The sequence below is a fragment of the Scyliorhinus torazame genome, chromosome 17 (assembly GCF_047496885.1).
Source record: "Scyliorhinus torazame isolate Kashiwa2021f chromosome 17, sScyTor2.1, whole genome shotgun sequence".
Classification (NCBI taxonomy): domain Eukaryota; kingdom Metazoa; phylum Chordata; class Chondrichthyes; order Carcharhiniformes; family Scyliorhinidae; genus Scyliorhinus; species Scyliorhinus torazame.
In genome coordinates this window covers 33,772,400-33,799,072 of record NC_092723.1, presented here as the reverse complement: position 1 = coordinate 33,799,072, position 26,673 = coordinate 33,772,400, and the positions used below count along the sequence as shown (strand labels likewise).

The 26,673-nt window shown below is 43.7% G+C and overlaps 2 protein-coding genes across 3 annotated transcripts in view; both read right to left on the bottom strand.

The window, feature by feature from the left end:
* Positions 1-8,759, bottom strand: part of sars1 (seryl-tRNA synthetase 1) — a 32,303-nt gene extending 23,544 nt beyond the window's left edge. The window contains exons 1-3 of the mRNA XM_072480303.1: positions 8,525-8,759; positions 3,060-3,130; positions 1,978-2,058 (exon numbers count right to left, since the gene is read on the bottom strand). Of these exons, the coding sequence (XP_072336404.1) occupies positions 1,978-2,058; positions 3,060-3,130; positions 8,525-8,660 (288 nt within the window). The 5' untranslated portion in view covers positions 8,661-8,759. The remainder of the gene's footprint in view (positions 1-1,977; positions 2,059-3,059; positions 3,131-8,524) is intronic.
* Positions 8,760-20,508: 11,749 nt separating this feature from the next.
* The window catches only part of LOC140393821 (semaphorin-3D-like), a 114,684-nt gene continuing 108,519 nt past the window's right edge, over positions 20,509-26,673 (bottom strand). For both annotated transcript variants that reach the window (XM_072480300.1, XM_072480301.1), the window contains exons 16-17: positions 25,041-25,180; positions 20,509-20,951 (exon numbers count right to left, since the gene is read on the bottom strand). In XM_072480300.1, coding sequence (XP_072336401.1) covers positions 20,580-20,951; positions 25,041-25,180 — 512 coding nt within the window. In that variant the 3' untranslated portion in view covers positions 20,509-20,579. The remainder of the gene's footprint in view (positions 20,952-25,040; positions 25,181-26,673) is intronic.

Here is a 26,673-nt window from a genome sequence, read left to right as displayed (position 1 = left end):
TCCACATGTACTTAAATTAAATATCAGCCCAGCAACAGATATACTATATGCTGGAATACCCCCATAACAAAGTGCACCAAAATTATTGAAGATTTTTATTTATAAAGCTGGAAGTAACTAAAATTTGCTGGATGATTCCTAGAGCTATCCTTCACCTGGCTCTTCCCAGCATAACTGTTCCAGTCTGATTATCTCTTCCTACACCACTCTCCAGAGTTTAAATCTGAGACAACACATTTCCTCCAGTCTGATGTACTGAGAATTCACTGTTCAGAATAAACTCTACAAAGAAATGGCCATATACAGATTGAGTAGTCACTTCTCCAAATTTCTCTGTCTGCCCAGAAGTACAATCCTGACCAACTCAACTTATCATCCAATAGTTACTCCATTTACAGCCTCCATTACCATCTCAACAAAACCCAATGTAAACTGAATTCATATCACTTCATCGGAATGTTCAACAATCTAACTTACACTGAAATCAGCAACTTTAGTCCTTAGCTATCTCTCCCATTTTCGCCAGAGAACTTCAGTTTTGATTTCCTTCCATTTTGGAACTGATTTCCCGATTTGCCTTTCAAACATATATCCTGACTAACAGAGATGACTTGAATAAATGGCTGCATTTTGCTTTTTTATAAAAAAGACTAGGTACAGGCTAACAAACCCATTAATTGCTCTTTTAAGATAGTAGGCATACTTGACATTTGAAATTTCTTCCCTGCTCCTTTGTTACACAGGGTCTTGCTTACCTTCCATGAAGAGACTACACTGAAACTTTAACCTTTTCTCTTCACAGCTAGTTACGGATTTGCTGTGTATTACTAACATTTTCCAATTTTATCCTAAATTTTGCACGGTAGCACAGTGGTTAGCACTGTTGCTTCACAGCGCCAGGATCCCAGGTTCAATTCCTGGCTTGGGTCACTGTCTGTGTGGAGTCTGATCGTTCTCCCAGTGTCTGCGTGGGTTTCCTCCGGGTGCTCCGGTTTCCTCTCACAAGTCCCGAAAGACATGCTGTTCGGTAATTTGGACATTCTGAATTCTCCCTCGAACAGGCGCCGGAATGTGGCGACTAGGGGCTTTTCACAGTAACTTCATTGCAGTGTCAATGTAAGCCTACTTGTGACAAAGATTATTATAAAAAAGTTTTATTTTTTAAAACTGACAACCATTAAATTCACCTGCAGAATTCCAAGAAGAATACAGCAACAAGGTGTCATGGTGACTCAAGAGTGAAGTGCATTCATTGTTAATGGCATAGAACAAGGGCACACGCCAGCTCCACACTGTTCCCAATCTGAGCTGCTTCACATCGGGAGAAAAGATAATCAGATGGGAAATAAATCATACAAGGGTGGTCTCTAGTGCTGCCTGTTTGTATCAGTAGCTACAGAAAGCGCTGGCAGTAACCAAGGAATAAGGTGCAAGGCTGCTCTCGTCCGTGTAAGCAGTGAGCCAGGTCATGAAGAAATAAACCAAAAGTACCAAAAATCAAGGAGGGAACTCACCCAAACACAGGTATAAAAATTAAGTATTTATATTCAAGTCAAACACGTGAATTATATTAATGTTACTCTTCAGAGCGTTTTTAAAATAAATTTAGAGTACCCAATTTATTTTTTCCAATTAAGGGGCAATTTAGCGTGTTCAATCCACCTACCTTGCACATCTTTGGGTTGTGGGGGCAAAACCCACACAAACACGGGGAGAATGTGCAAACTCCACATGGACACTGACCCAGAGCTGGGATCGAACCTGGGACCTCGGCGCCGTGAGACTGCAGTGCTACCACTGCCACCGTGCTGCCCTTCTTCAGTGGATTTTACATTCAATGGTTGCTCACCACAAATCTAACTGCTGGCCAAAACAACTTAACTGTATTCAGACTACATTTTATTTAACAACAATAAATACAGAAGTGCAGCAACAATGGTAGAAATAAAAGATGATCATTGAATCAGTGCCACTTACATTTAACACTTCAGCATTGAGATCATCTAGGTTCTGCGAACTTTGTGGTAAAGCATCACTTTCACCGACAGGCTCTTTTTTCTGTGGAAAAAAAGTGATAAAAACTAAAACTGTTTCATAAATGTGTATTGAACAATCATAAATCTGCTTAACCAATCTGATTTTTGAATTTTTCACACTGTACAAATTAATTGTTTGCCGGGTTAGCTGAAAGCGTGCCTCAGTCCAATTATCCAAATCACGACTCACAAAAATCACCAAACATTTTACTTGCCAATACACAATTTAATCGACCATTATTTATCGAATACAGCAGCATGCAAAGCCGCAACATGTTGAAATTAAAGGATGCCACTATTGGGCCCCACAAAGAACTGCTATCATTAATAACCATGACCTCCATGAATGCAACCAATTTGCAATGTACCTTAAAACGTAACCACTATTTCCACAGCACACAATCGTATAGACATCTATGCAATAGTTTATCAAAGGCTTTTTAGGAAATCAAATCCACAATATCTGTGAAGTGAAATTGATTATTTGATGAGTTTATCAGTCTGGGCTGCATGATAGCACTCTTGCCTCAGAATGAGAAGATCATGGGTTGAAGCACAACTCCAGAAGGTTCAGCACACAAGCTGGGCTGCTAGCAGAGGTGTTAGCTTTTTGCAGAGAAATTTAACTGTTCCTTCTCAAAGTGAGTTTAAACAATCCTACGGCACTATTAAAGGAAAACAAGACAGCTCTCCTGGTCAACATTTATCCCTCAACCAACATCATTAAAAACAGCTTATCTCGACATTTTATCTTATTCATGTTTGGGGAGCTTGCTCCATAGAAATTGGCTGGCATGTTTAACCAGATTATAACTATGACTTTAACTTCAATTGCCATGAAGCACTTTGGAACATCCACTACCACTGTGCTAAATGGGATAGACTTCAAACAGATCTAGCATTTAAAAATTGCAATTTTAAAACTTTTTTTCTTTTGATCTACTAAAATGACTTTGTGGCGCTGAGCGGGGACCATCATCATCGATAATAGTGATCTGGTAATTTTAGATAAGATTAATTTACCTTCATTTTGTCTCCAATTGTTTTACTGCAAAGGTTTTTCAGTTTGTTTAAGTTGTCGACACGGAACCGACCTGGTTAAAAACAGAAAGTCATGAGCAGAAAACACAACAGTTTTACGTTGAGTGTAAAAAGCAAGAAGCAGGGACATGCATTGAGCAATGGAAAGCACTGGGTTAAAGATGGTGTATTTATCTTGTGATACCAAACAGGTTTTCAAAAACCTAGTTAAATAAACTAGTTAGGTGCATTATCAAATAACAACTCCCACTTCTCTTCAGTAAAATTTATTTTTTGCTTTTTCTGACATGAGTGCACTGAATTTTTTTTCCAATTTGAAATTAAACATTTTACGTACCAAAAAACTTTGAATGTCTGAAAATGACTGTTTCCCTATTGAAGATAACATTTCTGTATTTCAAAACAAAAAGGTGGTGATTCCATATTAGTTGTACCACGTGGAACATATCTGCTTGCAAAACAAAAAATGGAGCCATTCTGGAGTGTTGTTTAATGTCACTGGTGAGATTAATGAATAGATCTTTTCAAACTCAGAAGATTACAGAAATTGGGAAGGAAATGGCCTTAGAGGGTTTTGAAAGCAGGAAGAAAATTTTCGGAGCAAACGTAGGTCAGTAAGCGCAAATAGGATTTAGTGCAACATGAGATAGGCAGTAGAGTTTTAAATGTTAAATTAATTAAATCCAATTCGATGAGTCTGTAGATGATTGCTTGAATAGAAACAATGTGCAGGGATATGGGGAAAAGGAAGGGGAATGGCATTAAGTCATGATGCTCATTGGAAAGCCGGTGCAGAGAGTGGACCAAATGGCCTCCTTCTGCGCCATAACAATTCTCTGATGTCCCATATTAAGAACAATCCCAGATCCTTTCGACTCTACATATAACTGAAGTCTGTAACTTAGTGAAATGTTTACTGCATTGCATTTTTGCCGATTTAAAAAAAAGGAAAGCTGTCATACAGAAAAGTAGAAAACCACTCCTTTACAGTCACCGAGTGTCACTTTCACTGAAGGTACAGTACAATTAAGTGCTCGCTGCCCTAATTTTACCAGAGCACTCTTTACTGCATATTTGATTACTCTGTGGCCGGAGTGAGACTGACAATTTAAAAAAAATAAATTTAGATTACCCAATTCATTTTTCCAATTAAGGAGCAATTTAGCGTGGCGAATTCATCTACCCTGCACATCTTTTGGGTTGTGGGGGCGAAACCCATGCAAACACAGGGAGAATGTGCAAACTCCACACAGACAGTACCCAGAGCCGGGATCGAACCTGGGACCTCGGCGCAGTGAGGCTGCAGTGCTAACCAGTGCGCCACCGTGCTGCCCGTGAGACTGACAATTAATATCAACTTGGCATAAGAATTGCATTTTCGCCTAATGAAGAAGCCGGAGAGAAACTTTCACCGTCAGTCTCAACTGGATTAAACCTAGATCCCAGAGATACTTAAAGAAAAACATGGACAGGTGCTGCCAGACCTGCTGAGTTTTTCCAGCATTTTGTTTTTACCCGAGATACTTATTCACTCACTGCAATATCCAGCCTTCCTGAATAATGAAATCTAATTTCTCCCACACACAGTGGGAGTAATTTATGCAAAAAAAAAATTGTACATACCCTATTGTGCATTACTGAATCCTCAGCTGATAGGAACGTTTATTTAAAGTTACCTGCCGCAGGATTCCGAGCCTCTGACCTGCTATTGTATACAAAATATTCATATGGCCAGTCCAGTTCAGTTTCTGGTCAATGGTAACCCCATGAATGTTGATAGTGGGTGATTGAGAAATGGTATAGCCATTGAATGTCAGGGATCAAATGGTTAGATTCTCTCTTGTTGGAGATGATCATTGCCCAGTACTTTGTGGCACAAATATTATTTGCCACTTGCCAGCCCAAGCCTGGATATTGCCTAGGTGTTGCTGCATTTGAGCATGGACTGCTTCAGTCTCTGAGTTGCGAATGGTACTGCACATTGCAGAACCATCTGCAAACAACGCCACTTCCGACCTTATGATGGAAAGAAGGCCATTGATGAAACAGCTGAAGATGGTTAGGCCTAGGGCGCTACCCTGAGAAACTCCTCCAATAATGTCTGGAGCTGAGATGGTTGACCTCCAACAGCCACAACCATCTTTCTTTGTGCCAGGTATGGCTCCAACCAACAGAGAGCTTTCCCCCTATTTCCAGTGACTCCAATTTAGCTAGGGCTCCTTTATGACAAGTGTTGCCTTAATGTCAAGGGCAGACACTCTCACCTCTGGAGTCCAACTTTTTTGTCCAAGTTTGACCTAAAGCTGTAATGAGGTCAGGAGCTGAGTGATACTGACAGAAGCCAAACTCCGCGACCTGGAGCAGGTTATTGCTGAGAAAGTACTGTTTGATAGCAGTGTAGAGGATCCCTGCCATTACTTTACTGATGATTAAATGTAGACTAATGGGATGATAATTGGCCTGGTTGCATTTGTTCTACTTTTTGTGCATAGGACATAGCTAGGCAATTTGCCACATTGCCAGGTAGATGCCAGTGTTGTAATGGTACTTGAACAGCTTGGCTAGGGGAGCAGAAAGTTATGGAGCACAAGTCTTCAGTATTATTGACGGAATATTGTCAGGGTCCATAGCCTTTGCAGTATCCAGTGCCCTCAGCAGTTTCTTGATATCATGTGGAGTAAATCAAATTGGCTGAAGACTGGCATCTGTGATAATGGGGACCTCGGGAGGAGGCCAAGAAGAATCATTCACTTGGCACTTCTGAATGAAGATTATTGCGAATGCTTCAGCCTTCTTTTTTTTTCTGGGCTCCTCCATTATTGAGGATGGGGCTATTTGTGAAGCCACCTCCTCCCTCCAATGAATTGTTTAAATATTCTCACCATTTACAATTGGATGTGGCAGGACTACAGAGCTTAAGGTTGATCATTGGTTGTGGAATGCTTAGCTCTATTAGCATAGGGCAGCAAAGTAGCTCAAGTGGATAGCACTGTGGCTTCACAGTGCCAGGGTCCCAGGTTCGATTACCTGCTGGGTCACTGTCTGTGCGGAGTCTGCACGTTCTCCAAGTGTCTGCGTGGGTTTCCTCCAAGTGCTCCGGTTTCCTCCCACAGTCCCAAAACATGCAGGTTAGGTGGATTGGCCATGATAAATTGCCCTTAGTGACCAAAAAGGATAGGAGGGGTTTTGGGTTACGGGGTTAGGGTGGAGGTGAGGCTTAAGTGGGTCGGTGCAGACTCAATGGGCCGAATGGCCTCCTTCTGCACTGTATGTTCTATGTATTACCTGCTGCTTATGCTGTTTGGCATGCAAGTAGTCTGGCATTATAGCTTCACCAACGTTTGACAACTTTTAGGTATGCCTGATGCTGCTTCTGTATGCCTGATGCTGCTTCTGGCAGGGCACAGTGGTTAGCGCCGCGGCCTCTCAACGCCAAGGATATAGGTTCAATTTCGGCCTTGGGTGACTGAGTGGAGTTTGCACATTCTCCCTGTGACTGCGTGGGTTTCCTCTGGGTGCACCAGTTTCCTCCCAGTCCAAATACATGCAGGTTACGTGGGGTTAAGAGGATAGGGTGGAGAAGTGGGCCTAGGTAGGGTGCTCTTTCAGAGGGTCGGTGCAGACTCAACGGGCCAAATGGCCTCCTGCTACATGGTAGGGATTCTATGTCCTCCTGCACTCTTCATTGAACCAGTGTTGATCCCCTGAATATGCCAGGCCACAAGGTTACAGAGTGTTTGGTACAATTTTGCAGCTGCTGATGACCCACAGCACCTCGTGGATGCTCAGTTTTGAGTTGCTAGATCTGTTTGAAGTCTATCCCATTTAGCACAGTGGTAGTGTCATCCTCAACGTGAAGACAGCACTTCATCTCCACATGAACTGTGCAGTGGTCACTCGTATCAATACGGTCACAAATAGATGCACCCACGGCACACAGATTGGTAAGCATGTTTTTCCCTCTTGTTGGTTATCTCAGCTCCTGCCTCAGGCCCAGTCTAGCAATTATGTCCTTTAGGACTCGGTCAACTCAGGCAGTAGTGGTTCCAATGAGCCACTCCTTGTGATAGAGTTCATAATCACCCGCCCAGAGTACATTCTGTGCCAGTGCTGCCTCCAAGTGGGGTTCAACATGGAGGAGTACTGATTCATCAGCTCAGGGGAGTGGCAGTCATGTATTAAAATAATTCTAGAAAATTTGCAGGAGTATTTATTGCAGAAAGCACATTACTTTAATAATGTGTTGCTATGGAAGTAATGAATTTTGAGTACTTCACTCAGAGGAAAATACAGCTCATGGGTTTGGAGTCCTGTCATTGCTCCATCGTTGATTGCTAAATTTAGTGAAAATGTAAGGCTGTACAATTGGCCACATTTTAATAACTCCCTTAGAAAGAGTCACATCAACTTAAACATAAATTTAGAAATAAAGATATTGAACTAAAATTATGGCAAAAGACTAGACAAAATAAAATATTTCATGCATTAATTTGGAAAGCAAAACTAAAATCTGGCTTACATGAGATTGCATCAGCTTTAGAAAGTCAATAGCATACACCCTGTGGAACCACATGGTTATTGCACAAACGTTATTCTGCCACTTAAAGCATTTGTCAGGGAGTTAAGTCACAAAGATTCACTATGCCAGATCAGCAGCTGGTTTGGTACGGTCGCTGAATTTCACCTATCGAAACACCATAACCAGCAGACCTCACCAAGTTCGAATGGCAGATCTGCTGACCAGTAAAGTTTAGGGCCCCTCACGAAAACATTCTTGCTCATTTGATCCTTACAGTGCAAGAGGTCAGTCAGCCCATTGAGTCTGCACCGTCCCTCCGAAAAGCATCCTACCTAGGCCCACTTCCCTGCTCAGCCCTGTAATTCCATCTAACCTTTGGACACCAAGGGAGAATTTAGCACGACCAATCCACCTTATCTGCACATTTTTGGACTGTGGGAGGAAACCGCAGCTCCCAGAGAAAACCCACGCAGACATGGGGATAATTGAACCCAGGTCCCTGGCGCTGTGAGGCAGCAGTGATAACCACTGTGCCACCATGCCGTCCACTGCTAAAATGTGAATGGCAACCACCAAATAAAGGGTGCAGCCCATACAGAAGGCTGGCCAATTGTCAGCAAAAAAACACCAGAAAGGAAGCTGCATTCGGTCTCAGGCCAATCGTGCCTCTGCAGTTGTCAACCTGCCCTGAGCCACACATGAACTGGGCCAGTCACAATCCAGACGCCTTTCCATTCAGGATCTGACATACCTGCAGATTGGGGGGGGGGGGGGGGGGGGGAGGGGGTTGGGTTGGGTATGAGTTGGGCATACGCAACAGCCCCACTCCCCTCATGGGCCTGTGGGATGGGGGCATCCCACAACCTACCCTCAGACCCACACCTTGTTATACCCTCTTCCCCCATCCCATCATCGCATCGACACCCACATTTCCTCCATTCCGAGTCCGCCTCCACCAGTCTGTCCACCAGCGACACGTCTTTGAAACGGCTGACTTGGTTCTCCCGGATCTTCTCGGGGTCTCCCCCCTTGTCCTTGCGGAACAGATCCAGATCGAGCACCATGGTGGCCTTTCCTTCCCTTCTTTCGGCCCCTCCGGAAATTCACTGGATCCACTCGCACCCGGCAGTCGCCCCGCTCAGACTGCTGGCTCGCTCGCCCGCCGAGCATGCGCAGAAGCCCTGCCGGCACGGCGCCCGGGGCAGCGCCACCCGCAGGCGCCTCGTCAACACTGCAAGGCATGTTTGTCAATTTTGGGGGGAGGGGGGGGGGGGGGGGACGTCGGGCAGCAATGCGTTGGCCGCGTTTTGCAGCGTTGAACTCTCACAAGCGCAAGACAATTTCATAAAGATTTTAAAAGTGTCGATGCGATTAGGAGATGTACTCCCGGGCAAAATGCAGCATCTGTAACGGGAAAGGCGGAGATAATGTCTGTGGTGTATACCTTGTCATCGTCACGAAACCTTAACCTTTTTCAGATGCAGTTGTGCTGAAAGATAGCCACCCAAAATTGCAACTTGCCCCTTTTTGTGAGAGGTTGACTGGCCTGCTGTGTATTTGAATCATTTTCTATGCGCCTTTTCAAATGTAAGATTTCCAGAATTTGCGTTTTGCCCTGTGTAGGTAATATGCACTTGTGCCACAGCCTGCTTAACTGGGAACATTGTCCTGCATAGGAAGTAGGACGTAAACGAAAATGTGTTGATGTGCAGTGAAGTATTTTCCCCAAACACATCCTGTCAAGACTTTATTAAATGTATGGTTGGTAATACATACACAGAAAGGTAGGTTGTCAGTGGAAACCAGTCTGAACTGTCCCTCCATTCAGATGGGTCCTCATTTATTTTCTCGTTTCATTTCTGATTTCAGCACGTAATTTTTATACTGGTGCACAATCAATAACCTCAGAAACGAGATTGGAGACAATTGAAGGCTTTAATACGATAGATGTTTCCCCCAGCAGCGCAGGTACAGAAGAAAGCTGCTGGGGCAGCACGTCCTCTTATACCCCGCCTTGCAAGGCGGAGCTAACATGCAATATTATCCAATGGGAACAAGTACATTCTCCACCAATGGTATTCCGGCATTACTAGGTACCGTAATCCTCCTAACACAGACTACCACATTCAACCCCTGTTTAAAAAAAAGTCCGGCGGGGGTGGTGGCTTCGTATTACAATGTGGTAGAATTTATAGTTATGGAGGTACCGTAATGCCTCCATACAGCATTTTGCCTCATTACAACTTTTAACTATTTACAAAAGTAATGTACACTTCAAAAGGAAGCAATTAGTCGATCGGGGGCCCTGGTCGTCCTTTGCGATCGTCGTAGCTTTGGTGGTGATTTCAGTGGAGGTTTGGGCATCTGTGGCGGATTTCGGAGGCGTGGAGGGTGCGTGAGAAGAGGGCCATGGGTCTGCCCACTTGGTTGAGGGTGGCTGCCAGAGCTACGTCGGACGCATCGCTCTCGACTTGGAAAGGGAGGGACTCGTCGATGGTGTGCATCGTGGCCTTTGCAATGTCTGCTTTGATGCAGCTGAAGGCCTGGCGGGCCTCTATCGACAGGGGAAAAACTGTGGATTGGATCAGTGGACGGGCCTTGTCCGCATAGTTGGGGATCCACTGGGCATAGTAAGAAAAAAAGTCTAGGCAGCGCTTCAGGGCCTTAGAGCAGTGAGGGAGGGGGAACTCCATAAGGGAGCACATGCGTTCAGGGTCGGGGCCTATCACTCCATTACGCACTACGTAGCCGAGGATGGCTAGGCGGTCGCTGCTGAACACGCATTTATCCCTGTTATACGTTAGGTTAAGGATTTTTGCAGTTTAGAGGAATTTTCAGAGGTTGGTGTCGTGGTCCTGCTGGTCGTGGCCGCAGATGGTGACATTATCGAGGTACGGAAATGTGGCCCGTAAACCGTACCAGTCAACCATTCGGTCCATCTCTTGCTGGAAGACCGAGACCCCGTTAGTGACACTGAAGGGAACCCTTAAGAAGTGGTAAAGCCGCCCATCTGCTTTGAAGGCAGTGTATTTGCGGTCACTAGTGCGGATGGGGAGCTGGTGGTAGGCGAACTTAAGACCCACCATGGAGAAGACCTTGTAATGCACAATCCTGTTGACCAGGTCGGATATGCGGGGGGGAGAGGGTACGCGTCAAGCTGCTTAAACCCGTTGATGGTCTGAGTGTAGTCGATGACCATCCTATGCTTCTCCCCGGTCTTTCCCACCACTACTTGAGCTCTCCAGGAGCTGTTGCTAGCCTCAATGACACCTTCCTTCAGTAACCGTTGGACCTCTGACCTAATAAAAATCCGGTCCTGGGCACTATACCGTCTGCTCCTGGTGGCGATGGGTTTGCAATCCGGGGTGAGGTTCGCAAACAGGGAGGGCGGATCGACCTTGAGGGTCGCGAGGCTGCAGACAGGGGAGGTATAGGGCCGCCGAATTTGAAAGTTAGACTTTGGAGGTTACACTGAAAATCCAATCCTAGGAATGTGGCCGCGCAGAGGTGGGAAGGACGTAGAGTCGGTAGTTTTTGAACTCCCTTCCTTGGACTGTGAGGTTAGCTATACAAAACCCCTTGATCTCTACTGAGTGAGATCGGGAGGCCAGGGAGATTTTTTGATTAACGGGGGGGACGGGGAAAGAACAGCGTCTTACCGTGTCGGGTTGTATGAAGCTCGCTTTGCTCCCAGAGTCGATTAGGCAGGACGTTTCATGTCCGTTGATTAGCACCGTCGTCGTAGCAGTCGATAGTGTTCAGGGCCGAGACTGGTCCAGGGTCACCGAGGCTACTCGTGGCAGCAGTTGAATGTTCTCTTCGGGCGGTGTGTGGTCAGCCGAGCTGGGGTCCTGGGGGCCCATCCAAGATGGCGGCACCCATTGGTCGCACATGGCCGGGGGTGCACAAAATGGCGGCGCCCATCCATCGCAGGAGGCGTCCGTGGGACAAGATGGCGGCGCCCGCTGGCCGCACTGGGACCATGGACAGGGTTGTGGTGGCGGTCCGCATTCGCCACCGGAGACCGCAGCGACCTCCCGGGCCTGGCATATCGCCACAAAGTGGCCTTTTTTACCGCATCCCTTGCAGATGGATGCGCGGGTTGGACAGCGGTGTCGGGGGTGCTTGGCCTGCTCGCAAAAATAGCAGCGGGGGGCCCCGGGGTTGCCAGGCCGTCTTGCCGCACAAGCTTGTGGGGGGATGGGAGATGTCTTGTGGTCGGCCGCGGGGGGGTTCCACGCTGCCCAGGGGGCTGCCGCGCGGTCGGGGACGTAAGCGCGGGCATTTCGGGAGGCCACATCCAGGTAGCCGGCAAGGGCCTGTGCCTCCTCGAGGGCTAGGGTGTCTTTCTCCATCAATCGCTGGCGGATTTGGGAGGACAGCATACCTGCAACGAAAGTTCTGTGTGGTCGCTCGCCAAAACATGCGGGCAGCTGCAGTTTCTCCCCAACACCAGGAGCGCACGGTAGAATTCTTCCAGCGATTCCCCAGGGATTTGTCGCCTCATCGCGAGCAGATGTCGAGCGTAGACCTGGTTTACCGGGCGAATATAATGTCCTTTCAGCAGCTCCATTGCTGCATCAAAGACGTCCGCGTCCTCGATGAGGGTGTAAATTTCTGGGCTCACCCTCGAGTGTAGGACTTGCAGTTTCTGTTCTCCCGTGGGTGTGTTTTCGGCCGTTCCGAGGGATCCGTTAAAACACGGCAGCCAGTGCTTGAAGGTTGCCGCTGAGTTTGCTGGGTGGGGGCTGAGTTGCAGACACTCCGGCTTGATTCGGAGCTCCATTCTTTTAAATCTATCGTATTAAATTGGTACACAATCAATAACCTCAGAAACGAGATTGGAGACAATTGAAGGCTTCAATACGCTAGATTTTTCCCCCAGCAGCGCAGGTACAGAGGAAAAAAATGAAAATTGCTTATTGTCACAAGTAGGCTTCAATGAAGTTACTGTGAAAAGCCCCTAGTCACCACATTCCAGCGGCTGTTTGGGGAGGCTGGTACGGAAATTGAACCGTGCTGCTGGCCTGCTTTAAAAGCCAGCGATTTAGCCCAGTGTGCTAAACCAGCCCCTGTAAATAAAACTGCTGGGGCAGCACGGGCTCTTATACCCTGCCTTGCAAGGCGGAGCTAACATGCAAGTTTATCCAATGGGAACAAGTACATTCTCCACCAATGGTATTCCGGCAATACTAGGTACCGTAATCCTCCTAACACAGACTACCACATACACAAAATTGGATACCTTGCTCATTTGTAATCTTGGAATAGATTGTCAGCTACAGCAACTGACATCATAGGTTAAAAAATAGGAGCAACACAGAAGACACCAAGGGAATCAAGGGGTAGTGATGATAAGGCACAAAAGTGTTATTTTTAAACTTGTGGGATGTGGGCATCACTAGCAAAGCCTGCCTTTGTTGTCCATCCCTAATTTCCTTTTACGAAATGCTGGTGAGCATCTTGTTATAAATGTGAAATTTAGAATATGGTTGTAGTTTGAACTGTCTTCTGAAAGAATCCTTCCTGTTTATTTCCTTTGTTCCCATTTCTTTTGTGTTGTTTTATTATTTTGGTCTGTGGACCCATAATCGGAATGTGCCTTTAAGCAAAAGACTCAAGGTTAAAACAGTCTGGTCACTGTGTTCCCAGGCTTTACTTTTGGAGAGAAGAGGCCAGACTCCTCAGCACTGAGTGAATCTTAGGAATCAGGTTTTGAGGTTTGCTGGCAAACAGGGGGTTGGCTAGGGACAGTGGTCTGCCTAACAACAGTCTGTTTTTTTTGTTCCTGTGTGATGCTTTCTGAGAGAACTGGCAGAAGCATTTAGACTTGGAAGTGAAAGGAACACTCTCTCTGTCTCTCCTGCTTGCCGAAATGAAAGAACTGCTTTATTGTTCTGAAAGCAGATGGTGCCCGGCACATTCTTTTCTGTGAACTTGGAATGACACTGAGTCTCTAGAGAAGGTAGACAACCTTGCCAGAGAAAACCATCACAAACCTAGAAGGAAGAGGTATGAAAACAAAAGCTGGACTTCAGAAAGACACCAACTAGAAGTCATCCCAGTACATCAAAGATCTTTATACTTTTATTTTTTATATGTTCTTTCCCTTTCCACCACCCTTTCCCCTGTGTATTGTTTGTCTCTGTGTGTGTAGAGAGAGTGTGGGTAGTTCAGAAGGGAATGTTGGAAAAGGAGCGTTAGATAGTTACATCTTCTGTCCGTTTAAGTATAATACAGTACACAATAAAAGGCTACTTGTGATAAAGTTACAAACCTGATGACTACAGTCCACTTGATAATGCTCAAACGGTTGGGTGAAGGGAACTTTATTTAAAAGGACACTAGAAGATTTGCCCTGATGAAGCAGGGAGAAGAGGTCCTGCAAAACCAAGAGGAGCTTTGGAATTTAATCACAAAAGACTTTAAAACAAATCGGTGGAAAGTGCAGTGTGGTGATGTATACATGTGGCGTGAGATTTTCAGTTTTGTTAAGAAGTTACGAGGGAATACATGTTCAATAGTGCAGTAGTTGCCTACTAAATAAAGTTTAGCTGTTTTGATTTTAGTTTTTATAATAATAATCTTAAAACGTGAAATCTTGTCATGTGATTCTTTGCGTAGGTCACTGGGACATCCATATCTCTTTTAAAAATGAAATGGTTTCTATGGGATTGTAACACATGGCAGCCCGTCTGATGTAGCTACATCCACAGTGCTGTTAGGTACCATAAATTGAAGTATATGAGTTGACCCAGCGTGTAAGATGACCCCATTTTTCTGGCCCAAATGCTTTTGCTTGTACTTCATATAAGTTGACCACCCTTATCCACCACAACTTGCTATACTCACATTAGTAATCAGCCTCAATTTTTCACTCTATTAGTGCATGATTTACTTACCGGTACTGTACAACTGGGCACAAGGGATCAAGAAGCCCTCATGGTCTGTGTTCCGCAGGAGTTTAAGACATGTCCATCTTTCTGTTGGATGGTGATGACAGTTTTAAAATAGTGACTACCTTACATAGACAACCTGAATGGAATTGTTTACTGCAACATTTAGCGCCCAAATACTTTTTCCCATTACGGGGCAATTTAGTGTGGCCAATCCATCTACCCTGCAAATCTTTTGGGTTATGGGGGTGAGACCCACGCGGACAGGGGGAGAATGTGTAAACTCCACATGGGCAGTGACCCAGGGCCGGGATTGAACCAGGTCCTTGGCGCTATGATGCACCAGTGCTAACCACTGTGCCACCATGCCGCCCATTTACTGCAAGATTTAATAAATGCATTTTTGGAAGTCAAAAAAACTTTATTCTTATAATTCGAATACAGCAGGATATTAAATTGTCAATGTAGTATGCTGCTTATTATCAGACATAGTATGTATCATGATTGTATACATGGCAATGCAATCTACATAGTACTGTGTTAACACTGAATATGTATCTAATATTCAATATCTTTACAACGGTAATGTTTGCATTACATGTTGCAGTTGTTCATTCATGTGGAAATCTATCAGTGACCAGCATTTTATATAAGTCAACATTGCATTGTCGTTTACAATAAAATACAGTATAATGAGTTGCATTTCACACATTTTTACAAGACACTTTTTGATCTCTTAAATGGGGTAATTCATAGATCTCCCTGCCATTTTGTATTTTTAAAAAATCCAAATGCACCTAAAACTAAAGATAAATTGTCAGAAAGTGGAACAGAAAAGAACAGGATATTTTAAGGCAAAATAATAAATCAGCAAACAATTTATAACAATGTTCCTCTGTCAGCTATTTTGGAAGCTACATAAAAAAGTGAGTAGCAGCCCTCTTTTCTTAACTCCACTCCAGGAATTTAGCATATAATCTAGTGTTGCATTGCCTGGTTTGAAGCTGGCTGCAGGTTAGGATAGTGGTTAAAATTGCATACACGATCCTGGGCTTTGTAAAGAGACACATGGTTGGATTTTACCAGCCCCCTGGAGATGGACTGGGAGTTCTCAGAAAATAACAGACTGTCTTCGCACAAATATGGGATCTTACCACTTGTAGGAGCCTCAGTGGCAGGAAGTTGTGCCCAAATAAGTGAGACTTTCTGCCCCTGCTGGCATTTTACCAGCATCAGGAGGAGCCCCAGTAACACAAGGAACATCTTTTTAGGCAGTGAGTTCCTAAGACCTGGAATAGGCTGCCTGAGAAGGTATGGAGGCAGATTCAATTGTGGCTTTCAGAAGAGAATTGGATACGAAGCAAAAACATTGCAAAGTTGCAGGGGCAGGAAGTGGGAGTAACTAAATTGATTTGCAGAGTTAGTATATCCACGATGGGCCAAATGACCTCCTTCCGCACTGTATTTCATGTTTCTATGATTCTTTCTTTCAAATATGGCCCCATCTTGCAGCTGGGGTTGCCATAAAGCAGCTCATGATACAACACTAAGAAGAGCAAGAGAGTTAATTACATTTTGGTGAATATTTATCCCTCACCAACAAAAAAGATAATTGGTCATTTGTCTCATGGTTATTTTTGAAATCTTAGTGTGAAAATGGACTTCTGTATTTACCTACATAATAATAGTAAATACACTTCAAAAGTATTCTAATTCTATATACAAAGCTTTTTCTTTGGTAATGGACAATTTTGAATAACCTTGAATTATTGAAGGAACTTTAAACCTTACAATGTAGACATGGTACACCTACTGTTTTGTGGAAGCTAATTATACTGTGCCCAAGGAACAATATGATGGCTGAGTCATGTTGGGCAGAAGGGTTCCATATTTGATACCCCGTGACACCTGATGTCAATCTACATGCTGTGGGGAATGCTATACTTCATGTTAGCGCCATTGTGCTTTTTAAAAAAATAGATTTAGAGTACACAATTATATATTTTTCCAATTAAGGGGTGATATGGCGTGGCCAAACCACCTACCTTACACACCTTTTGGGTTTGTGGGGTGAGACCCACGCAGACACGGGGAGAATGTGCAAACTCCACATGGACAGTAACCGGGGGCTAGGATCGAACCCGGGTCGGCGCCGTGAGGCAGCAGTGCTAACCACTGCGCCACCATGCCATCCCGGGTCACTGTGCTGAGTGAGAGAAAATCTGACAGGGTTTTTGCTTGTCACGAAGCATGAAAATAATGGAAGTCAAATTTCCACTCTACAGAAACGTTTCTCCTTGTAGTTAAAGTTTACAAGATTAGAACATTTAAGATCTTTTCACATTTGATGAAGATTGATTAGGGACTTTTTTTGTGGGCAGATGTGACTCACTTATACATTTGTAGGTGCATTATTGAGCATAGGTTTGAGATATTAGTGTGTTTCATACCATTATCTAGAATGACCAATGTAGATAATTTTATACGGTAGCAATAATATTCACCATTTAATTTAAGGATGTTCTTGCAAAATGCTGATTTCATTTCAAAGCCAAGGCTCATTATATTGGTGCAAGAACAGTATTGTCAGAGCCAGAGAATGGACTTGTGTACTGATTCCCTCTGCATTCTGTACACAACTACCTCCCACAATCCATCAAAACACAAATGTGAGGCAATATGCAAGATAAAAGGAGCCCCCCCTCCAAAAAAAAGTACGCACTGCATTATTGTGCAGTTTATACTGGGCATGAGCCACCTTGGCCTTTGCAACCACTCATTCCTGACTCAAAGAAATAAACAAAAGTCAATAGCTCTTAATTGTCAATATTACTATACAAGGCTCTGCGTGCAAACCTTTCTGTTTATGTGTCTTATTCTGAAAGCAGAGAAGATGACCAGCACATTTAGTGACATCAACATGTTAAGAAATAAGCAGGCATCTTTTACATCAATTTTAACACTGAAGTTATTTAAGTACAGTTGTAGATTTTTAGTGCACATTAGTTAATGCAAGAGATGCAGACATTTAATGCTTGGTCACACAAAATGAAATAACGTTTTAGGCTTCCCAACAAGAAAGCTGATGAGAAGTTTCAGTATATCCAGGTACATTTATCCATAGGCTAATTGAAAAACTGAGAAGAAAACCTGCGTGAAGGAAAAATGAACAGAATTAGCTACTGTTTATGGAGTCACTTGGAGCTTCCCTCTTCTGACTGGAAGGGAAATGAACTGTGGCTCAAATGGTGACTTTGTTACCATTTATATTACCTTACCCTCATTCATTGTCAAACGAGGGATTCAAGGTGCGTAAAACTAATTTCAAATAGGTTCTGTAAGAAATAGCTCGATTATTCAATGAAGGCTTTATATGTATAAGGGGAATTCTCCATTTTATGTAACTGCCAGTTATACACTTGTGTCGATAAAAGCAAAATGTTAAAATCTATTTAAGAAGCAGTTTGGTATGATAACATATATAATTCAATGAAGCAATATCTCATCATCTAAATATGAAGAATGCCTAATTAATGATTTTGAAACAGCAATGCAAAGTATGCTTACCCATAAAAGGGTATAATTTAGTACACATATGAGATAATATATTTAGTAACCCTTAAACCAGTGGCTCCAACCTTCCTCCAGATCGGTAAGAGCATATCTGAATTATCCAGAATTTTGTGCTGTCGGTCGCGAGCAGGATCTTCCAGTCCTGCCAAGTCAATGGCAATTTGCATGGCTTGTTCGTCCCGCCACCCGGGAACCAGACGATCTCACTGATGGGAAGGCCTGAAAAAAATCCCCCCCCCCCAATGGGGCTGACAATACTGAACGTTATAATGAAGTAAATACGACAGTAACATTTCAAGTCCGTACCTGTGCATTTAAATGCAAAGTCACTGTCAGAAATACCATGTTCCTCTATGGAGTAAGCAGTAACACCTTTCTGATAGACTTGGCACTAGTCCACTAGTTCACCACTAAAATTGTCAGAAAATATTATGTTTGGTGCATTAAGGAGCCAGTTGACATTTAATAGCATAATCATTGATCATTACTGCCAACTAATATCTCTGACCCTGAGGGCATAATTGTGTATGTATAAAGTCTCATCCCTTCAGACAGTAATTAGTGTTAGAAGCTTTTTTGGTGGCATCTTTTATCTCTATCTTATTCCCATCTATCTGTCCTAATTTTTATTTTATTTTCTAACAAGATTTAAATCAAATTTTATACTCCTTGGTAACAGGAGCTACACCAACACCAACTGCCTTCTCCTCAGCTACATGTCACCCCACAGGGCAGACGGAATGGACACAGAAATCTAGCTCCAAGGAAGAGAGACTCCCAACACAGGATCCACAGGCAGAGGATTAGCTCTTTCGATTTGTATGGGCACTAGTGCCTCAGGAGGGTCTGTTTTTCATGGCAGGTCATCATGACATCACAGTTTTATGGAACTAGACCTCCTTCCAGATGGGCCAGTAGGTGTGCACTGCCAGTGGACATCAAAGCCATTCCATTCCTGTGCATGCTGCAGCTTCCATGTCCAATTGATTCATTGTAACCCCTGGTATGGTCTTGTCATGTGAGTGTCCCTTTAAGAAAGGTTTTTTTCTTATCACACGGCTTTAGTGGTGTCATTCGGTGGGTGGAGCTGAGCTGTGGCTGTGAGTTTTGCTTTCACTTTGAGTTTTTGGACTGGTTTGAACTGCACAGGATGAAATAAGTGTCTTTCTCTATCTTCCTTTTAAAAGCTGTTCCGGACATGCTTGGTAACTTAAAAGAGATAATTGCTTTCTGGAAGGAATTCAAATCTGATGTTTGAAAAATGGAACAAAGTATCAGTAACAACAGTCTTAGTCAAGTGAGAATGCAGTGTTCTGGGCCACGCCTTGAAAGGGGTTTTACTTGGATTTTGTTATTGAATTGGAACAGTTAAGTGGGGGAATTCATTAAGGGTTATACATAGATTACTGTAGCTGTGTGGGGTCTTTATGTTTGTAATTGATAAAAAAAATTCTTGCTGTGTGTGTTTATACAAATGTTAACTAAATTCTTAGAATAAAACTTTGTTTTATTAAAAGCGTCTAAAAGTCCATTGAATAATACCTGAAAGGAAGGCTCTTGCGCTCATCCTCGCCAAATTCAACATAAAGGTTATAGGTCAGGTGGACTCCATAATGAACTTTGTTTTTAATCCCTGGTCCATAATAGTCTCATTAATTAGAAATCCTTCCTTTGACAGATATCTTATCGCCCACCTGCTTTGACTGTTTAGGGAACCCAAAAGCAGGACTATAATTCCATGACTCAGTTAAAGACTACAGCAAACCCGACTGTAGGGTACAATGGGTTCCCGACCTGCAAAAGGTCCTGTCATTTCAGCAGGGACTAAGTTACGAAGATCCCACCTGGTGTGACGCATTGAAGATTCTTCAGTCTGATTGGTTGAAGAGCTTTGGTATTTCTTGCTTGCCTATAGATGTTACTGATGTCCTGTAGAGGGTACCATGCTGGATCAGACACTGAATTTGAACAAGTCTCGATTCTAAAGCCTGTGGAAATTTTTGTAGTCAGCTGTCAGTGAGTTGAATGGCAAGTGCCATTCCTTCACCATTCTCTTCACCTACGCCGCGTCAGGAAACGATGATCAACACGCTGTTGGTCAACAGTAACTTTACAAATCATTGGAAGCTCTGCAGTTGGGAGCTTGGGATAGAAATAAATCCACACTGCTACAATAAGATTAACTTCCTGACCCTTGAAAATTTTGAGAACTCATTGACATTTTCTTCCCCTAAAAAAACTGCCTACCTGGTAATGTTTGCTTTTAAAGTGAACCTTCCTTGAAGGAAACATGTATTTCTAATGACTAGCATACACCCAGATATATTCATACTTCCTGCCACAATGTTTGGCTTTTAAGGCCAAACTCTATTTCACCCCATTCATTCTTCGTAGTGTATCAGAGACATAGTCAGATTAATCGGCTAAGGTTCTGATACAACAGTCCAGTGAATAACGTTTATTACGCGTATCTCCTCAAAGGAGCACCATAATGCATTTTATATTGTTCAAATTCTAATACCGCTTAAACTCTTGTGTGTTTTTCCATTTTGCTGCAGTCTTACTATTTTGTCCTCTCTTTCCATTCCGCCAGATTTGCTGGCAGTACTCATTTACAGTGATGCCTGGTTTGTTCAGTAGCTGCAAGAAGTCCTTGTAGCGTAACCTCGTACGGCTCTGGGCGTCTCTACCATTTCCATTGTTGTACCCTGTTTTCATTGGAGCTGCCTTGAAGTCACTCAAAATAATTTTAAGGTGATATTTGGTTATGATTTGTGTGAACGTGTTTTCCACTGCTCTGCAATAATAAAGCCCAGCATCATCTTCCTGTAAGTGACGTATGAGTAGACCAAGCCTTGTTTTGATGATCCTGGAACCATATTTTATCTATATAAAAATAACATTTTGAAAAAATAATGTAAAGTTAAATATATCTGCAGATTCATAAAAATCATTTCATAACATGAAGACAATCTAATGAATTTATATATATTTTATTTATTTGTCTACAGTTAAGGACATCGCTAGCTAGCCTACCATTTATTGCCCATTCTTAATTGCCCCTGGGAAGGTGGTGATATTTATCATTATTGTAAAGAAGGCTAATGGTATGTTGGCCTTCAATGCAAGAGGTTTCGCGTATAGAAGCAGGGATGAGTTGCTGCAATTATACAGGGCCTTGGTGAGGCTACACCTGGAGTATTGTGTGCAGTTTTGATCTCCTTCTCTGAGGAAGGATGTTCTTGCTCTCGAGGGAGTGAAGTGAAGGTTTACCAGACTGATTCCAGGGATGGCGGGACTGTCATATGAGGAGAGATTGACTAGATTGGGATTGTCTCACTGGAGTTCAGAAGAATGAGAGGGTTTCTCTTAGCGACTTATAACATTTTAACTGGACAAGACAGGGTAGATGCAGGGAAGTTGTTACCAATGATGGGTGTGTCCAGAACAAGGGGTCACAGTCTGAGGATTCAGGATAAACCATTTCAGACAGAGATAAGGAGACATTTCTTCACACAAAGAGTGGCGAGCCTGTGGAATTGATTGCCACAGGAATAGTTGATGCTAAAACTTTGAATATATTGAAGAGGCGGCTGGATATAGCACTTGGGGAGAATGGGATCAAAGGCTATGGGGAGAAAGCAGGATTAGGCTATTGAGTTGGGTGATCAGCCATGATCGTGATGAATGGCGGAGCAGGCTCGAAGGGCCAAAAAGCCTCCTCCTGCTCCTATCTTCTATGTATCTATGTAAATTAGATATATCTGTTGCGATCTGTTATAACCTGCCTGCTTACCATTGGCTGGGGACTAATGATAATCACACAATCCTGTGGGAGTATGAGCTTCCCCAATGAGGGGGGTGGAGAAATCATTAGCAGACTCACTGTATAAATAAAGCTGGCCAGTTTGGAACCAGCCAGGAAGGAGTAAGCAGCAAGCGAAGTTGCTACTGCTGTTGTACATATATGTTATTGTAAATAAATGTTCTTTCTTTGTATCCTTAAAACTCGTGCTGGATTCTTTGTGGCCCTCACAAAACGATCATAACGCTGGTTTAGCACACTGGGCTAAATCGCTGGCTTTTAAAGCGGACCAAGGCAGCCCGGCAGCACGGTTCAATTCCCATACCAGCCTCCCCGAACAGGTGCCGGAATGTGGCGACTAGGGGCTTTTCACAGTAACTTCATTTGAAGCCTACCTGTGACAATAAGCGATTTTCATTTCATTTCATTTCATTTCATCCTACATTTTTATGAACACTTATGTACATATTGGCATGCATTGCTGGGCCATCTTTCTCTTCTTCACACATCATGTGTAGTGTGAGGATAAATGCTGTTAGATGCAGAGTGAAGTTTCCTCCTGTTCCAACTAGCCTCAATAATACACTCTGTAATACACCATGTAGCCTTTCCATTTCCTGCAACTTTAAAACCCCATTGAGTCAGGTATTAGCAGTGAATGCTAAGTTATGGGATGACTTGTGTTTGTTGACTCATGCCAATTGAAACTAAGTTTTGGCGGTCCAAATCCATTTAACTTGGAAGCTGTGTATCTGACAACAAGAGTAGCAATTGCCTAGGAAGTGCAAACGTCCCCAGGGAAACTGCCCTGCACAGGGAGTTATTAGAAATATGATTTAAATCGCAAATGCTGGGTGATTCTGACTGTTACATTCATAGGTACCCAGAAATAGTTAGAAGTTGTAGAAGTACATAAAACAATTTATAACTTCTGGGTAACTATTGTACAGATCCACACCTCCACTTGATTTTCAGCCCCTCACCACAGAACTCCCCCTCCGCAAGATTCCCTCCCTTAGAGCATTCCCTCAACACGGAACTCGACAGAATTCCCTCCCACAACGGGATCTCCATTTTTAAATGGCGTTCTGATCTCTTGACCCCCCAACATGACCCCCGGACATCCTCAATGCCCCAACGTACCTGTAAGGGGGTCCTCGAGGCCCTCCCCACACTCCACCTCACACAGGCAGGGCCACCCTTGGGCCCAATTCTGGCATGGGCAACATGCCAGCCTAGCACATTGGCACTGTCAATCTGACATGCTGGAAGTGTCAGTCAGGTCCCAGCCTGGCAGTGCCACTTGGGCACACTGGAAGTGCCAGGCTGGGACCCGGGTGACACTGCCAGGTTGCCAGGCTGGCAGTGCCAAAATGCCTGGGTGGCACCAGCAGTGCCAGGTGCCACCCTGCCTGGTGGTCAACCACTGGGGCCTCCAATCGCCTGGGAGACCCGTCCCCAGGTACTGTTCCACCTGGCCCGTGTTTATGGGGACCAGTACTGAATGGCACATGGCTGGGGTCTCCTCAGCAACGCCAGTAGATGCTGGGTGACCGATAGATCCAGCACCAGCATGGCTAAGTGGGTTTTTAAACACACACTTCGTGTGAGACTGAGTCCTGTCCATTCTGGGTTGGATCCAGGTCGCGCCGCCTTGCGAGATCTAGTTAGATCCTGCGAGGCGTAATGGCCATCGGGAATCCTGGGGGAGGCCCCATCCCGAGATCTACCAGCCACGTCTTGCCCCGGTTCCGCGGGCCGTGACTGGTAGATCGCGCCCCTTGATTGGGTGCATTTTTCATTTACAAAGCATACCAATTTAACAGTAGGACAACCTACGTCCAATCTGAGAAAGCATTGGTCCCACGGCACATTTTGTGGGGCTTTTAAAAAATTCATCCAGTGGATTTATTAACCAGTTTCATAAATATGTAAGTAGAAGTGTAATGCATTTTTAAAAGACCGCAACCAAAATTTAGGCAGCTTGAGACTTGTCAGCAATCCCCATGGCCACCAACAAGATGTAAGCTAAATATTTATTTTTATGTTCCCATGGGCCAGTTGAAGCACGGGCACAGACCAAAATCTACCCCATGGAGTGGTGTTTTTTCTTAAGAGTCAGATACAGTAAAATAAGTTCACTTTTAAAACACAATGAGTCAGCTTCATTCTAAATGAATGAGCTGAGTTTGGTAAGACATGAAGACAGCCACGATCGAGACTTCTCCAAGACGTACAATGATAGGAGAAAGCACAAATAATATCATGGGAACATTTAAGAAGAAAGAAAGGTTCAAGTAAATCCTTTCCAGAGGCTGATGGTCCAGAATGTCTCCCTACATTCAGATGGAATGGATTAAAAGTCAAGGCATCTTTAATGTGCAGCTAAACTATTCCAATGTGCCTGCTTGTGATTGAGATGAGAGTCACATTTTCACCAAGCATCACAGGCTAGCAGTAATAATAATCATCTTCATTATTTTCACAAATAGGCTTACATTAACACTGCAATGAAGTTACTGTGAAAATCCCCATGTCACCACACTCCAGCACCTGTTCGGGTACACAGAGGGAGAATTCAGAATGTCCGATTCGCCTAACAGCACGTCTTTTGGGACTTGTGGGAGGAAACCGGAGCGTCCAGAGGAAACCGATGCAGTCATGGGGAGAATGTGCAGATTCCACACAGATACTGACCCAAGCGAGAATTGAACTCGGGATCTGGCGCTGTGAAGCAACAGTGTTAACCATTGTGCTATCGTGTCGCCCAGCGGTGACGTGCATCTGCGGCTCCTGAATATGCTGATTTTCTTCAGAAACTGCTGTTTTGCCATGATGATGGTCAAGGCCTGATTTATATTTTCGCGCTTAACAGACCCTGATCTGAATATTTCACTGCAATCACTTCCCATGAGAATGTTAACTTGACATAATTACAGGAAAGATGTAAAATGTGTACCTCAACACACTTGTTGTCCGATTAATAATAAAACAAGCCATTTGAAATCCCTCAGCCGGGATTTTCCAGACCCGCCCGAAGCTAACGGACCTTTTGCTTGTCTGTCAAATTTTCCTTCCCGCCCGCGACGGTTCACGTCAGAGACAGGACCAGAAAGTCATCTCCAATGCAATGATGTCCAGTGTTGGAATGCACCATTCAGACTAATTACCTCCTCCTGTTGGCCATCCAGGGATTGCTGAACAGACCAGATGACTGCTGTTTGCTGTGACCTTGGACTGCATTCTAGGAACGTAGAATTGTACTGCACCCCAAAAATCAACTTCTTGTCAGTTGGCACGTTCTTTGCATCTATGTAAGACGATTTGTTTATTATGGGGCATTAACAAAAAAAATATAATGACAATTTCATGCTACTAAACACCAAAGTACGTAGGATAAATTTTAACCTCTAATGATTAAACCGTTCCATTGCACAAAATGAAAACAGCTGTTGTGATAACTACCGGTGTTTCAATGTTCCAAACCGTTAGTTTTTGCAAGGAATGTTTTAAATTATCCCATGGCCATGAAGGATGTGTGCCAAATAACCAGCCAAGTCACACTGAACTGAATCTTAACTCTCAAAAACAAGTGTGTGAGTGTTACACCAGAGGTTAAAATGCTTATAATCTAGAACAGGAATGGAACCCACCTTGAACCCATCCAACTTCAAGCTTTAATGGCAAAGAGAGAAGGAATGGTTATCTGCACTTGGGAAGTGGATTGGTAATTTAAATTTTATAATGAGGCTGCGTGCCACCTTTAATAGCAGGGCACTTGGAAAATTCAAAGGCAATCAGCCAGATTCAACATGATTTTGTGACAAGGAAATCATGTTTAAGCAACTTATTGCAGTTCTTTGAAGGAGTCACTTGTGCAGTGGATAAAAGGGAGCTGGTGGATTTACTGTACTTACATTTCCAGGAGGTATGTGACTGAAATTGATCGTTTTCTTGTTGACAGTTTGTACAAGCGGTGTGCCACTGGGATTAGTGCTGGGGCCTCATCATTTTACAATTTATACAAATGGCTTGGATGAAGAGACCAAAGGTATTGTTATGAAATTTGCTGATGACGCAAAGATATGAAGGAGAGTAAATTGTGAAGAGGACATAAGGAGGTCCCAAAGGGAGATGAATGGATTAAATGAGTGGACAAAGATCTGGCAAATGTAGGATAAAGTGGGAAATTGTGAAATGGCCCATTTTGGCAAGAAGAATAAAAAGATAGACTTATTACCTAAATGGTGAGAGATTGCAGAGCTCTGAGATTCAGAGGGATATGCGTGTACTAATGCATGTTACAAAAGGTCAGTCTGCAGGTACAGCAAGTAATTAGAATGTTACTGTTTATTGTGAGGGGAAGTAATTACAAAATAGAGAAGTTCTGGTTCACTTGCACAGGGCACTGGCGATACCACACCTGGAGTAATGTGTACAGAATTGGTCTCCTCGTTTTAGGAAGGTTGTAAATGCATTAGAAGTAGCTCAGAGAAGGTTTACTAGACCAATGCCTGGAATGGGTGAGTTGTCTTGTGAGGAAAGGTGGGTCAGACTAGGTTTGTGTTCACTAGAGTTTAAAAGATTAAGAGGTGACTTGATTGGAACATTTAAGATATTCATGGGTATTGACAGGATGGATGTGGAGAGAATGTTTCCTCTTGTGGGACAATCTAGAACTAGGGTTCACTGTTTAAAAATAAGGAGCCGCTCACTTAAGACAGAGACTTTCTTCTCTCATAGGATCAAGCATCTTCCTCAAAAGGCAGTGGAAGCAGGGACTTAGAATGTTTTTAAGGCAGA